The 15,635-nt window shown below is 35.4% G+C and overlaps 1 protein-coding gene across 3 annotated transcripts in view; it reads left to right on the top strand.

The window, feature by feature from the left end:
• The window catches only part of SESTD1 (SEC14 and spectrin domain containing 1), a 165,063-nt gene that overhangs the window by 110,156 nt on the left and 39,272 nt on the right, over window positions 1–15,635 (top strand). For all 3 annotated transcript variants that reach the window (XM_030802447.1, XM_030802446.1, XM_030802448.1), the window contains exons 6-9: window positions 3,927–4,040; window positions 5,936–6,033; window positions 8,845–8,900; window positions 11,427–11,638. In XM_030802447.1, the coding sequence (XP_030658307.1) occupies window positions 3,927–4,040; window positions 5,936–6,033; window positions 8,845–8,900; window positions 11,427–11,638 (480 nt within the window). The remainder of the gene's footprint in view (window positions 1–3,926; window positions 4,041–5,935; window positions 6,034–8,844; window positions 8,901–11,426; window positions 11,639–15,635) is intronic.

Here is a 15,635-nt window from a genome sequence, read left to right as displayed (position 1 = left end):
TATATATAGTTATATATCTTGTTAATATATTGCTTGACATTTTTGGAGAAAGGAAAAGTTCTTTTCTGGGATCTGATTGTGTTTAATTTCCCTAGTGTGAAAGCCTTTCTGTGGATCCCAAAAAAAGAGTTGTGGGCCAGATGCGGTGGCTTACACCTGTAATCCTAGCACTTTAGGAGGCCAGGGCAGGTGGATCACTTGAGGTCAGGAATGTGAGACCAGCCTGGCCAACATGGTAAAACCCCGTCTCTACTAAAAATACAAAAAAAATGAGCTGAGCATGGTGGCACACACCTGTAGTCCCAGCTACTTGGGAGGCTGAGACAGGAGAATCCTTTGAACCTGGGAGACAGAGACTGCAGCGAGCTAGAAATCAGTAATACGGATTGCTGATATGATTGATTATTGATTTCTAGCTTAATTTTGTGATTATATTATATATTCCTTTGAAATTTGCTGAGGCTTTCTTATGCACTAATATACAGTCAAGTTTTAAAATATTTCATACTTGCTTGAAAAGAACATGTAATTCTTATTGGTTGTGGGATTCTGTATATGTCTCTTAAATGCAGCTTTTTAATCTTTAGCTTCTCTTTCTCGTATACATTTTTTTAAGAGACCAAATTGTTTGCCCTATAGAGTTTCCAGTAGTCTGCATATTTCTGCAAGTATCCCTGTGGTATAATTTACATGTGTTTTTATAAATTGATAGTTGGATTTAGACAGTGGTTAGTTTTAGAGTTGATTTCCTTTTTCTAAGGCTCTTCACAGGTGGTGATATGTTCCTTGATCATGAGATTTGTAATAGTTGTCTTTTTTGTGATGTTAGCAGCCATTAATGTCCAGTGTCTAGATCTCTTACTTCATTAAAAATTATAAAATGATGATCTAGTTCTATTATTCCTTCTTCATTTACTAGCTGGGATCATTTTATAATGAGAAACTTATTATTTGTCTATCCAGTAATACAGTTTGTATATGAAAAGTGAAATAAATGCTTGTTTCTCTTTATTTGCTGTTCTGTCTCCTTCTCTCCCTCCCTCCATCTCTTCCTTCCTTCCTCCCTTCCTTCCTTCCCTTTCTTGCTCCCTTCTTTCCCTTCCCTTCCTTTCCTTCCGTTCTTTTCTTTGTGGGGTTCTCTGTCCCCCAGGCTGGAGTGCAGTGGTGCAATAATAGCTCTCTGCAGCCTAACTCCTGGAAACAAGCAGTCCTTCTGCTTCAGCTTCCCAAGTAGCTGGGACTACAAGTACATACCTTTTTTATTTTTTATTTTTTGTTATTGAGATTGGGTTTTCTTACATTGCCCAGGCTGGTCTTAAACTCCAGGTTTCAAGCAATCCTCTTGCCGCGGTCTCCCAAAGTGCTGAGATTACAGGCATGAGCCACTGTGCCCAGTCTTCGTTTTCATTATAATAAGTGTGTTCTCTAGCTTAGTCCAATGGTGATTATTTCTTTTTATCAGTATGCACTCATTGATTTAAGCATATTTAATGTTTCAATTCATGGCATTTATTATTCTTATTGATTTGTAACTTGTCACATCTTTGGTCAGTGGAAGCCTTTTCACGTCCTTTCATCACAACCATAGTCCTCTTTGATAGCTTTTTTGATGTCTGGGTAAGATGTTCCAAGCTCACTCATCATGTGTGATTCCTTTTATTTTAAAATTATTTTTTTTTTTGACTAATGCTATTTTAACAAAACCTGATTCTTTTTTATGAGAAATGGTACTCAGAGATCACAGTCTGGATGCTAGGAACATATATTTCTACAAAATTGGTCATTATTTCTAAACCTTCCATTGGACACAACTAGAAAATATACATATAAGTGTGCGTGAGAGAGAGAATGAGAGTGTGTGTGTGTTCATTTAAAATGAAATATATTGTGGAGTTTAAACTGATACTTCCAATTTAAAACGAGCACCGTAAGGATGCTTTTTCTCTCCCACATCTTCCTTCCTCCCTTGCCAAAAATCCCATTTTCTTAAGGTTATTGGAGATAGGCAGAATTATAATATCCCATCTCACTCATTGGCTTTGTTCCTCATCAAGTGATTGCAGAATGGCAATACTAAAAGTATCACTAACAGCATGATTACTGAAAACATAAAGAATCTAATGATTCACTTCATTGGTTGTAGGTATTCTGTTTTCTTATGTCAGTTTTGATAAGTTACACTTTTTAATAGGAATATGTCTATTCTAAGTTTATAGATATTGGCACAAAATTGTCTTGTGTCCTTAGTGTCTTTTAAACCATTGCTGTCAACGAAATTGTATTCTCTTTTATGTTGTTACCATTATTTATTTGTACTGTTTTTCTTGCTTCCTCCTATCAGAAGTTTGTTGATTTCATTAGTCTTTTCGAGAAATAAGTTTTGGCTTTTTTGAGCCCCTGTAATATCTTAATTTATATTTACTTCTGATTTTTCACCTCCTTTCTTCTATTTTCTTTGGACTTATTCTTTTTCCTCTCCTGACTTCTTAGATGGGTCACTTAGCTCATCACTAGGCTTTGTTTCCTCATATAAATATTTAAGACTATTAATTTCCATTTAATGTATTGTTATCAATAGCAATTTGTTGTACACTCAAATTTGATAGCGTTCATAGTTCTGTGAATTTTTCATGCAATGTTTATGGTATCTTCCTGAGGATGAAATTTTCCTTCTTCCGGCAAAGCAGTCTTGGTAATTTCTCCTTATTTATTGTTGATATTATAGCTTCATATACAGTATGGATGTACCTTGTTTTACATATTGTGTCTGTTTCTAAATTTTTCATTTGTCTCTTTCTGGGTTCTTCCACAAGTCCTCCTTAAGTTGTTTTTTAAATTTTTTTAAAGTCAGTTTAATGAGGTATAATTTATGTGAAGTAAAATTCATACTTTAGTGTATAGTTTTATGAGATTCGACAAGCACATATAGTCACATAATTTTTGCCATAATCAAGATACAGGAGAGCTCCAAAAATTTCGCACATGTGCTCTGTGGTAGCCCCTTTCACCTTTCTCTCTGTGGTGCCTGCCTTCTCTTCAACTTCAAACTAGTTACAGGTTTCCCTGTAACCGTGGCTTTCTTAGGAGTTCCAAAAAAAGTTACAATTTTGCAGATTGTCTGGCTTTTGTTATTGTGAGAGTGGGAATAATGCTGTTTCCAGCCAGACACATTATTTTTCTTATCAAGTCATTTTTAATAAATAAATAAATTTCCATATGTCATTTAGTATTAACACTACCATTTGAATACCTTTCTTCCATAGATGTATTTTCTTTCATATGCATGTGTATCTTCACTGAAGTTTTATTTAGTTCTGCAGTGTTCTCTTAGGTACTTATTTAATTTGTATTTGAAATCTTTTTAAGGTTAGAGTTAAAAGATTAGCATTTTAATATGTACATCTCAAGTTCATAAATACTCTGATCTTCTAATTTTTACTAAAAATTAAATATTGGCATACGTTATTGTGGGTTATACTCTACAACTGGAGGACTTGTTTATATGTAATCAGAGGAACATTAGAAAAACTTTAAAATGGATAACTTTTTGATTGCCAGATTTACTCTTCATTTTAGTGTCCTTAGCTAATTTTAAGATGATGTGAAAATTTTTTATTACTTCATTGTATTAAGGAACTGATTTTTATTACAAAGAAACAAGATAAAATATTTTTGAAAATATTTCATCTGAACTGCTGGTACCTGTTGTTTTTTAAAATGTGATATTAGAAAAAGTTTTTGATGAATTTTTTATCAGGTATCTATAACTTATTGAATTGGTTTTAAATACTGTATTAAGTAAATGATAATGTGTCATCATGTTGGAAACAGTATTGCATATTTTAACCTAATTTTACCTCCTAGTTACTTTCATGGACTTTAATAGTGGGTTACTAAATGTTTCTTTTCTTTTAACCTTTTTGTAGGTTATTTTAGTGTCCGCCAACAAATTGACTCGTTATATAGAACCATGCCAGTTAACAGAAGATTTTGGTGGGAGTCTCACCTATGATCACATGGACTGGTTAAATAAGAGGCTGGTTGGTATATTACAATGAGATAAAATGTTATTGCATAGAAATAAGATATATTTTGATAACTTTTATCATTTTAGTCTATTAAAATATAGATTTTTTCTTTTTACAAAAATGGAGAAATATGTGCATACCACATTATAGCATAATAGACAAATACTGTGAAGTCAGACTTACTTGATTAGAATCCTGATTCTAGTTGCTAGGTGTATGGCCTTCAACAATGTGTTTAATCTTGCCTTGGCCTGATTCCCACATCTGTAATATGGTGATAATAATAGTACCTACGTTTGTGTGATTATGGGTAAAATGAAATGAATATACATATAAAGCATTTAGAACCAGCACCAGACATGATATAGTGGCACCGTATAAGTTTTAGCTATTACTGTTCTGTCATTAGTAGCATCAGTAAAAGTTGTAAAATTTTTAATTAGAATAACAGTAGCATAATTTCTTTTTGTTTTCTTTTTTTTTTTTTTTTTTTTTGAGACAGAGTTTTGCCCTGTTACCCAGGCTGGAGTGCCGTGGCACAATCTGGGCTCCACCTCTGGGATTCAAGCAATTCTCCTGCCTCAGCCTCGTGAGTAGCTGGGATTACAGGCACACGCCACCACGCCCAGCTAATTTTTGTATTTTTAGTAGAGACGGGGTTTCACCATGTTGGTCAGGCTGATCTCAAACTCTTGACCTCATGATCCACCTGCCTCAGCCTTACAAAGTGCTGGGATTACAGGTGTGAGCCACTGCTCCCAGCCAACAGTAGCATAATTTCTTGAGGTGATCTACTTGCTATACCATTCTCAGAGGATATTTAAACATTAATTTGAATTATCAACTTGAAGAGCAGTTTGACAGATTAAGCATTTTCATTTGTGAAAATGTATCATCTTTGGCATTCTAGACTTCTGAAATCTGCAACTCTGTGTAATTTGATTTTTTTTTATTGAACTAGTGAAAGAACAAACGTCAGATTAACCATTTTAGATTAAATGATAATTTTATTGGAGAATAGTGAACTTTTGGTTATCTCTGAATGGATAACTAATTCTGTTTCCACCCAGTTTATTTAGAGACAGGGTCTTGCCCCAGGCTGAAATGCAGTGGCATGATCACCACACACTGCAACCTTTAACTCCTGGGCTCAAGCAATCCTTCCACCTCAGCCTCTCAAGTAGTTGGGGCTGCAAGTGCATGCCACCATGCCTGACAAAGGTTTTATTTTTTGTAGAGATGGAGGCTCCATGTTGCCCAGGCCAGTCATGAACTCCTGGGCTCAAGCAAGCCCTCTGCCTTGACCTCCCAAAATGCTGGGATTATAGGCATGAGCTACTGCACCCAGCCTATTTCCACCATATTTAAAAAGTGGTGTCAGTCAAGTGATTGTCCACTTCATTACTTACGTTTAAACAGACTTGCCCAAATTCCTTTTCAGAAATATTTGAAGAAATCATTAAAATTATAACTAATTTTAAATGCTACATGCATGTATATAACAACTATTATATGAAACCAACATGTGTTGGTGATAGAATAACATAAAGAAGTGTTCTGTAACTGTTATTAGAGACTTAGCATGTTCTAAATTACATGTATGTAGTTAGAACTGTTATCAATGCAAATGTTTCTCAAAGAAACACGTATCTGAATGGAGAATGAAGATAATTTATTGATGTATTTAAATTTTAAAAATTATTTATCCATGAAACTATTCATTGCTTTAGGAAACAGTTTTGTCTTCTCTTGTGTACATTGTTGTGTTCTGGTGGTAGAATTGCACTAACTGCCGGGGAAGGAAAACAAATCCTAGCTGGCCAATTCTATTGCTCTTAACTGACAATCATTATTACATATTAATTTTTAAGATTGTTCTTAGTATGTTAATAAAACTCATATTGTAGGTTTTTGAGAAGTTTACAAAGGAATCTACATCATTATTAGATGAACTTGCTTTGATTAACAATGGAAGTGATAAAGGAAATCAGCAAGAGAAAGAAAGGTAGGTGGCTAGTGGCATGCAATTATATCCTTCCAAAACTATAATTATTCTGATAAAAGATACCTCTATTGTTAATGCAAGCTAAAAGAACTACAGTAAAAAAAAGTCTTCATTCAATCAAAATTGATGTACAATATTCATGAGAATTTGAATTTGCTTTACATGTAAAACGTATTGGTTTGAATCAAAGTTTCTTCACAAAAGCCTTTTTTTTTTTTTGAGACGGAGTCTCGCTCTGTCACCCAGGCTGGAGTGCAGTGGCATGATCTCGGCTCACTGCAAGCTCCGCCTCCTGGGTTCACGCCATTCTCCTGCCTCAGCCTCTCCGAGTAGCTGGGACTACAGGCGCCCGCCACCTCGCCTGGCTAATTTTTTGTGTTTTTAGTAGAGACAGGGTTTCACCATGTTAGCCCAGATGGTCTCCATCTCCTGACCTCATGATCCGCCCGCCTCGACTTCCCAAAGTGCTGGGATTACAGGCGTGAGCCACCGCACCCGGCCCATTTTTAAATTAACAGTAATGTATTTACTTTTTTCTGACACTAGATAAAATGTTTCAAGAACATGTTTTCAAAATAAACAATTTTCTACCATTTTAGAGTTATCTTCTTTCCTGGTTAAGAATATGAAAAAAGTTGCAGTTTGAAATACAATTATTATAACCTTATTTGAATACATTAGCACTTAAATGTCTAGCTTATAATACTTTTTCTGTTCTTGTAAAATATGTGATATTCATGAATTCAACTTGGGGAATTTAGTGTTTTATGACATGCAGTGAAGTAATAGTTGAGTTGTATTATCTGAATGTAACTACCTAGATTTATCATGTTAACAGATTTCCCTTGAACTTTACAACCTTGTCAGCTTTCACTTTTCTGTTGGTAGACCAAGTCCCCCTCCTCAGATAAAAAGCACTTTAGCAAGCAAATTAACTATTCAGGCCACTTGATTATTACTGGTCACTAGAACAGTAATTTTTCATTAGGAAATGTGAAAGAATCCTTGTGTTCCCTATCATCCTATCTGTCTCCTTTGAATCTGACCTTGAAGATATAGTGGAACATTAATAAAATGCTTGTTGTTATTCCATGAATCCAAATATAGTCACATAACAAGTTTTCGAGTGTAAGATCATAGTTTTAACACAAAATCTTGATTAAAACAAAGTCGAACTGTGAAAACAAATGGTTTGAATGTAAATCTGATTAAAGTCACCACAAGCAGTTAGGAATGTTTCTATCCTACAGATGCCATATAAAAATGTAAAATTATAAAATTTTGTATATGTATATAAATATGTGATTGTGTGTCTGTAGATATCACACACATACATGCTGTGGTTTAGGAAATGAAAATATCATGAGTTACTTGATGAAAATTAGCTGGACTTCTTTGCTTTCTGGATAGTCCATCAGAGTAAGTTTAAGGTTTCTTAGTTATATTCCTTGGGAAAGACATCCCATGTTGGTGCCTATAGAAAATGAGTCCATGGTCAAAGAGTTTGATGCTGTTGACTGTATTTCCCTCTTTGAGAATGACTGTGAATATTGCAGATTACAGGTTCTGAAGAAGCAGTGCAGCAAAGAAACCTGTTTAATTGCTTCCTTAAAACATACCTTGTTCAGGCTGGGCGCGGTGGCTCATGCCTGTAATCCCAGCACTTTAGGAGGACAAGGTGGTTGGATCACGAGGTCAGGAGATCAAGACCATCCTGGCCAACATGGTGAAACCCCATCTCCACTAAAAATACAAAAATTAGGCAGGCGTGGTGGCACGCGCCTGTAGTCCCAGCTACTCAGGAGGCTGAGGCAGGAGAATCCTTTGAGCCTGGGAGGCGGAGGTTGTAGTGAGCCGAGATCACGCCACTGCACTCCAGCCTGGGTGACAGAGTGAGACTCCGTCTCAAAAAAAAAAAAAAACATATCTTGTTCAGTGTTTTGGGAAACACTTTGGGAAGTCCTGGTTTCCATGACTACATGAAATATCAAAATCTTGTATTTGCCAGTTCCTCCTCAAGGAACTGATGTGTTATTGCTTAGTTTCCTTTAAACCCCAGATCCCAGATAATAGAGTCCCTCCTCTTGCAAATTTTTATCAACTGTCTTTTTTTTTTTTTTTTTCAACCTTCTTTATGTCAATCCTCAGGAAGCATCTGAGGGCCCAGATCCATTGACAAAAAGCGAAAAATTTAGCACGAGACCAGTCGGTTACAGCAGCAAGGTCCTTGTCCCCTTTCTTTCCTTCATCTTTTCTTTCCTGTATGTGTTTAGGAGAATAAAGGTAGATGTCCAGCTGCACAAGAAGTATGATTAGGGAAGAGAGTACAACTGCTAGGAAACACACACACACACACACACACACCTGGAATATAAGATGGAATATTCACAGCTATCAAAGATTGCTGTAGGTAAATAAAGTTTTGACTGGAGGATGGCTGCATGCCTTTTTTAATGTTACATTTCTGGGTTACTATGTGACAAACTTCATTTTGAAACAAATACTCATTGGATAAATACTAAATGGACTTCTTTGATACATTTGAAATAATATTATGACTAAAAACAGTAAACTATATTTTTCCAAGTTGTTATTTTATGATTTATTACGTTGGTATTTCTCTGGCTACTGGTATTTACTTTTCCCTAATGGGCTTCCTTATGCTTGAGAGAGGTTAGCATGGTAGGATGGTATGCTTCAGATTTTCATACTTTTGTGCCCCTGTTTTGTTTTTTTTATATGTAAAGGAATTTTTAAAGTTACATTGATAGAAATACGCCTTTTGAAAATTACTCCATTGGTGTTTGCCAGGTCTGTGGATTTAAACTTTCTTCCATCGGTTGATCCTGAAACGGTTCTTCAGACAGGTAAGATTGAAAAAATATTTGTGATAATAATCCAATAAACCAATTGGATTGATTGGTTCATTAAATAAACATGAATTCAGCATGAATGTGGTACATGTGGAAGGAACTCAAGGGGAAATTTTTGAGGACCAGGGACTGGTTTTGTGGAAGACAGTTTTTCTGTGGACTGGGCGAGGGATGGTTTCAGGATAAAACTGTTCCACCTCAGATCATCAGGCATTAGGTTCTTATAAGGAGCACGCAACCTGGATCCCTCACGTGCATAGTTCACAATAGGGTTTGTGCTCCTATGAGAATCTGATGCCGCCACTGATCTGACAGGTGGCAGAACTCAGGTAGTAATGTTTGCTGGCCTGCCGCTCACCTCCTGCTGTGTGGCCCAGGGTGGGGGTGGGGGGAACCCCAGCTTTATAATATTTTTAAAAATTAATAATAATCTCTCTCTTAAAAATTTGGATTATCTATAAAATGAAGATAAAAATTTTTATTTCACTGGGTTGTTTATTTTTCATTCTCCTAACAAGCCTTTGAGAGAATTAGTATTATTTTATCTATTTTGTACTGGAGGAAGCCAAGGCTTAGCAATAGAAAATGATTTGCTGAAAATCAAGTAACTATTAAGCCCTCTCTTCATAGCTAAATCCAAAGCCAAAGCCCTGCTGTTTTGTAATCATCGATGTAAAAACACTTATCACCTTGCAAAGCCTTGCACATAGTGCTGCCTGATATGTATATTCCAACCCAAATATCTCAAGTAGCAGTTTTACAAACTCTAGGAGAATCAAATTGTAATTTTTTCCAATTGAAATACCTCAATTTTATTTCTAATCTTTTTTTAATAATAGCTCATAATTCTAATCCTACTTGTGTGCCACATACTGTCTGAGCACTTTACATATGTTAACTCATTTCAGTCCTGTGAAATAGATACTATTGTCATTCCAATTTTAAGATGGGAAAGCTGAAGCATAAAAAGGTTAAGTAACTTATAGAGCTTACACAGCTAGTAAATGCTGGAGCTGGGACCTGGACCTAGACAGTTTGATTTCAAAGCATGCTCTTTGAAATCATTATGCTATGCTGCTTCTCTAATGAAAATGATATCCACAAGGAAAATATTAAGGGTGACAATTGCCAAAGTAGAAAAAAAAATGTATTCTGATATTCATAGCTTTTATGAATATATATAAAAAGACTTTGCACAAACCTTTAGAACAGTTATTTTTCCAATTATAAAATGTAATAAATAATAAAGAAGTAAATTCTGAATATATTTGTTGTATTGATTCAGGTGTCCTAAGTTCTTCCAGTATGATATACAGCTTATTTTGTTAGAGAACAAAGAAGTACTTGTAATCTCTGAATTATTATCTATTTAGCAGGTACAGTAGACTGTCAGTAAAAATGCTCTAGATTTAAAACTTAATTCCATATATATGTTTAACAGCTTGAAAGCTTTTTATTTTAATTCATTGAATTAAGAAGCTTTTATAATTTCTATTTTAAATTTAATTTTATATCCTACTAGGTCCTATTTTATATGCTATTAACTTTTAAAGGAAGTATTGAAAGAGTATAAAACGAAGAGGTTTAGAACAATCATGGGTACTTTTAGAAATTAGAAATACCTCCAAACCATAATAAAAGTTCAGTTGCTATATGTTGAAAGCCATTTAAATTTAGGATATTATTCTAAATAAGGAAGAGAATTTAAATGTGTGTATTGTTTTGATGCCTGAATATTAGTCACAAAAGCAATTTTTACCTTATTTACTTTTAAAACTATTTAATATGTACAGCTTTAGTTGTTGCACATTCTACAGTTGTAGTTTCTCATGTATGAGTGGATTTTCTACATGGGTTTGCTGTAATTGAGACACATTCACTGCAGTTCTAACACTAGTATGGCCCGTTATTATTCACAGTTAATATATTGTGAAGATTCTTATAAATAGGGATTATATAAATATTATTTTGTACTTGTAATAAAAACTTTCTCCCTTTAATCATTCGTTATACTGTCACCTTTTTTTTAAATACTATGATTGAGAATATGGATTAATACTGAAATCCTACAACATATTACTTGGATTAGTACCATCAGACAGAAATCCCACAGTATAATTTTGTTGTACAGGGAAATAGGATTGTTTGGCACAGTATCCTGAGTAATGAATTCACCAATAACAAAAATGTGATTGATAGAAAAAATATATAAACTGTATATATGCCATATTTAATATGTAGTATAGTATTTCTATGTTGTGTCTATGATATATGATATAGCATTTTAATATACTATCTAGTTTACATAAATATATATGTACACACACATACACACATATACATATTAATATGTGCAGTTTTCCTATTTATTGTGATACATACATTTTTAAATTCCATTTGTAACCGGTAGATATGTAGATAGATAGGTTTTAAAAACAAGGGACTAGAATTGAGAATATTGAGAAGTGAGAATTGCATTTCTTTAGAGAGATTAATTTCAAGTATCTTTTATTTGTAAAGGGCATGAATTGTTATCCGAATTACAGCAGCGTCGATTTAATGGCTCAGATGGAGGGGTTTCATGGTCTCCTATGGATGATGAACTTCTCGCACAGCCACAGGTTATGAAATTGTTAGATTCACTCCGAGAGCAATACACCCGCTACCAGGAAGTTTGTAGGCAACGTAGCAAGCGCACACAGTTAGAAGAGATTCAACAGAAGGTGATGCAGGTAGGTGTCTGATTTGAATATATTTAACTCTTTTTAATTCCTTCTAATTTCTACTATGTGACTATTAAGTCTTATATATACTATATAGAAAACCTTAGAACACATCAAACTGGATTCTAAAACTTTTAAATTATGTATTGTTTTACAAATAGTATTTGAATTAAAAGTTATGTTATTTTCACAGTGATGACATTGAGCATTCAGCTTAGTGTAACAATGAACTTCAAAAATAACTGGTTCTTGGAAACGTCATCAGTGGTCTCAGTGTATCTTGGAATAAATAACATTTCATTATTGATACTTGATTTATTCTTAATTTCTAATAACTTAGTTTTTTGGTAATTTGGGTATTATGAAGAGTATTTCTATCTTAACAAAATAACACATGTAATGCAAATGATTCTAATATTGAATTTTTTTATAATACTGATAGAAAATATTAAATGTATTTAGTTAGGAATTTTAATTTCTTTTAAAATTTATTTTTATAAGAAAAGTAGGCTAAAATACTAAAAATACTAAAGGAAGACATTTCTACTATTTAGATTACACTCTGGATTTTTATGTTGAATAATTAAGAAAATAAATCTTCGAATATTTTATTTAAAAATGCAAACTGGAAACATCCTAATTTTTAAATCTAGGTTCATTCACTCATTAGATAAACATTTATTAAGTGATTCCTCTGTGGAAGGCATTGTGCTAGGTTTTTTTTACAGGATATAAAGGTAGACTTGGTTTTTGCTATCAATAAGTTTAAGGAGAGAAAGTGTTAAGGGTCACAAGGACATGACTGAGAGGTTATGGGCCCTTACAGGATGGATTATTTCTCTAGCTGCAGGTAATCTGGGAAGACTTAGTGGGGGAAGTAGCATTTGAGATTGTCCTCCCAGAATGTAGCTGATTTCACCAGGCAGTGATAGGTTTTGAAAGAACTGGCATTTTGTGGAGGATGAAGAGTAGCATGAGTAAATCATAGCAGCGTAGAATCCCAAGTTCTGTTGAAAAAGGAAGCAGTAGGCACAGTGGGAAGTGGATGGCCTTTTTGAGTCATAGAGCATGATCCCAATCCCAGTTTCTCCACTTAGCTGTGTGACCATTCACAATACTTCACCTACCTGAGCCTCGCTTGATCTGTCTTCTTTCTTTCCTCTTTTCCTCTCTTTCTTTCCTTCTCTGCCTTCTTTGCTTAATTGAAACAGGAATAATAATACCCCTTTTGAAAGGCTAGTGTTTGGAAAGAATCCAGCTCTCAATCAGTGGTAGTTATTATATGTATTTCTGTTGAACTAGACTCTACTTTAGAGGTCTAGTGCAGTTGCTGGCAAACTTCTGTAAAATTCCAGACATTTAGACTTTGTGGACCATACAGTCTTTCTTGCAGCTGTGGTTGCTTAACTCTGCCATTATAGTACAAGAGCAGATATAGACATTGTATAAACCAACATGTGTGGCCATTCTCCAATAAACTTTTATTTATTACACAAAAACAGGTGGTGGGCCAGAATTGGCCTGCACAATTGATCTAGTTCATGACTTCTCAAATTAGAGCATCAGGATGTTATGGGAAAAAATATTTGAAAGGAAGGAAGGAGTTGGATCATCTAAGATGTTGAATTTCAGGCAAAAGGATTTAGAATTTATTCCATGATAACCACATATAAACTGGAGATTTCTGAGCATACGTTAATTGTATGTGGCTTTTTCCATGGACTTCATTCATAAGTTAAAGGGTTTGTTTTAAATTCAGGTAAGTTTTAGCCCATTAGCTTGAGATTATCTTAGAAAACCACTAAGATAGAGTAGCAGAGCAGTACAAAAATCATATTCTGAACTCAAATAATCTGAATCTACCCTCTTCTACCACTTCCAAGCTGCTTGACCTTGGGGAAAAAGAAAGTCCTTATGTCATAGTCTCCTCTTCAGTAAGCAGAGGATAACAACAGTAACCACAACAACAACAACAATAATACCTACTTAATAGGACTGTTACAAGAATTAAAGAAGGTAATTTTTATAAAATATTTAGTGTCTGGCACATAATGAGTCTTCTATTAATAACATCTATTAGTTCATCTATTCAAAAAAAACAAATGTCTACGATAGTACGACATTGTCCAAGGCTCAGCAATGTGATGGTGAGTAAAAATAGGGTTCTTGCTTCATGGGACATAATTACGTGATGACACAAACAGCTGTGAAATTGCAGCTATACCAGGTGCCAAGAAGGAGAGTGATGGGAGTAGGATTAGGATGAGTAAGAAGATATTAGAGACGAATCATATTTCTAACTTGTAAGACTTGGTGTCTTAGCTTGCAAGATAATGGTGTTGCCCACCTAGGGAACATTGGGCAAGATTTGGATATTACTGTGGATGCAAAATAGTGTGGAGAATCATGAGTTTGGTTTCAAACTTGTTAAGTTTGAGGTGACTGTGACTTCTAAGAGAATATGTAGAAGGGTAGTCCACAACAGGTCCAGACTTCGAAGTCTGGGCTGGGGTATATTTGTTTGTCATCTGTGCGTGAATGGTAATTAAAAGCATTGATGTGGATGAAAATTGTCCGAAGAGAAAGTTGAGAGAGGTAAGAAGAGTGCTTTAAACTGAACTTTGAGAAACTCTAACATTTCATGGCAAGGTAGAGGAGCATACACCTGAAAAGAAGGCAGTGAAGGACTGGCCAGAGATGAGAAAGTTTGAAGAGTTCTTTGTCATGGAAACCAAGGGAAGAAAGCATTTCAGGGAAGGAGTTACAACCCTGTCAAATGCCGTTGAAAGGTTGAATAAAAGGACTTAAAATGTCTGTTAGAAAGCACAAGATTGAGGTCACTGGTGACCACAGGGCATGGAGTGGCAAGGCCAAGAGCAACAGTGGAGTGAATTCAGGAATGAAAGGGAGGTGTGGTGAAGGAAGCAATGAGTATAGACAAGTGGTTGATAACCCTGTCTCTGAAGGAAAGATGAGAAATAGAGTAATGGCTATAAGTGGTGGAAGAGGGATTGTATTGCTTTGCGAGGGCTGCCGTAGCAAACAGACTAAGTGATTTAACAACAGAAATTTATTTTCTTGCAGTTCTGAGATCAGGATTTCAGCAGGATTGGTTCATTTGAGGGCCATGAGGGAATGCTCTGTTCCAGCCTCTCTCCTTGACTTGACAATGGCCATCTTCTGCCTGTCTTCACATTATCTTCTCTCTGTATGTGTGTGTGTCCAGATTTCCTCTCTTTATAAGGATACCAGTCATATATTTAGATTGGGCCCACCCTAAAGACCTTATTTTAGGTTAATTACCTCTTTAAAGAATGTCTCCTAATAAATATTGTTAGAATGTGAGGTACTGGGGGTCAGGACTTCAACAGATGTATTTTTGAGGGGAGGGACACAATTTAGCCTATAGGAGGGGTAAGGATAGTTGTTCTTTCTTTTCATGGTATGAAAAACTTTAAAGATTGCTGTAAAGTGTTGGGGGGAGAGGTTGAATACACAAGAGAGAAGGAATAATTAATACTATCAATTTCCCAACAAGGTGGACGTAAACGGAATCAAAGCACAATAGAAGGGATTTGCTTTAGAATGTAAGAGCAAGAGCTCCTTCTGTGTCGCAGGAAGGATGGCTAGGATTACCATAGGACCATGAGGTTCCTATGACCTCTGGCCAGTAACAGACCAGTTACACAGACAGCAGGAATACAGCAAAGTTAATTATTGCAGGGCACCAAGCAAGGAAATGGGAGGAGACCCTCAAATCCATCTCTTCGAGGAGTTCTGAGCTGGAGTTTTTAAGGGGATCATGGAGGGTAAGGGGCTGGAAAATGGGGGTTGTTGATTGGTTGAGGCAAGGGAGGTGAAGTCAGCAGGATGTAGAAACTGCATCATTTGGTGAGTTGGCGTCTTGTGGGGCCCCTTAGACCAGCTGAGTCAGTGGGGTCCTTGAAACCAGCTGGCAGAGTAGTTTCGTCAGTATGCAGGACCTGAAGGAATGTCTCAAAGTGAA

This window comes from Nomascus leucogenys, chromosome 22a (assembly GCF_006542625.1).
Source record: "Nomascus leucogenys isolate Asia chromosome 22a, Asia_NLE_v1, whole genome shotgun sequence".
Lineage (NCBI taxonomy): Eukaryota > Metazoa > Chordata > Mammalia > Primates > Hylobatidae > Nomascus > Nomascus leucogenys.
This window is presented reverse-complemented; position numbering and strand designations above follow the sequence as displayed.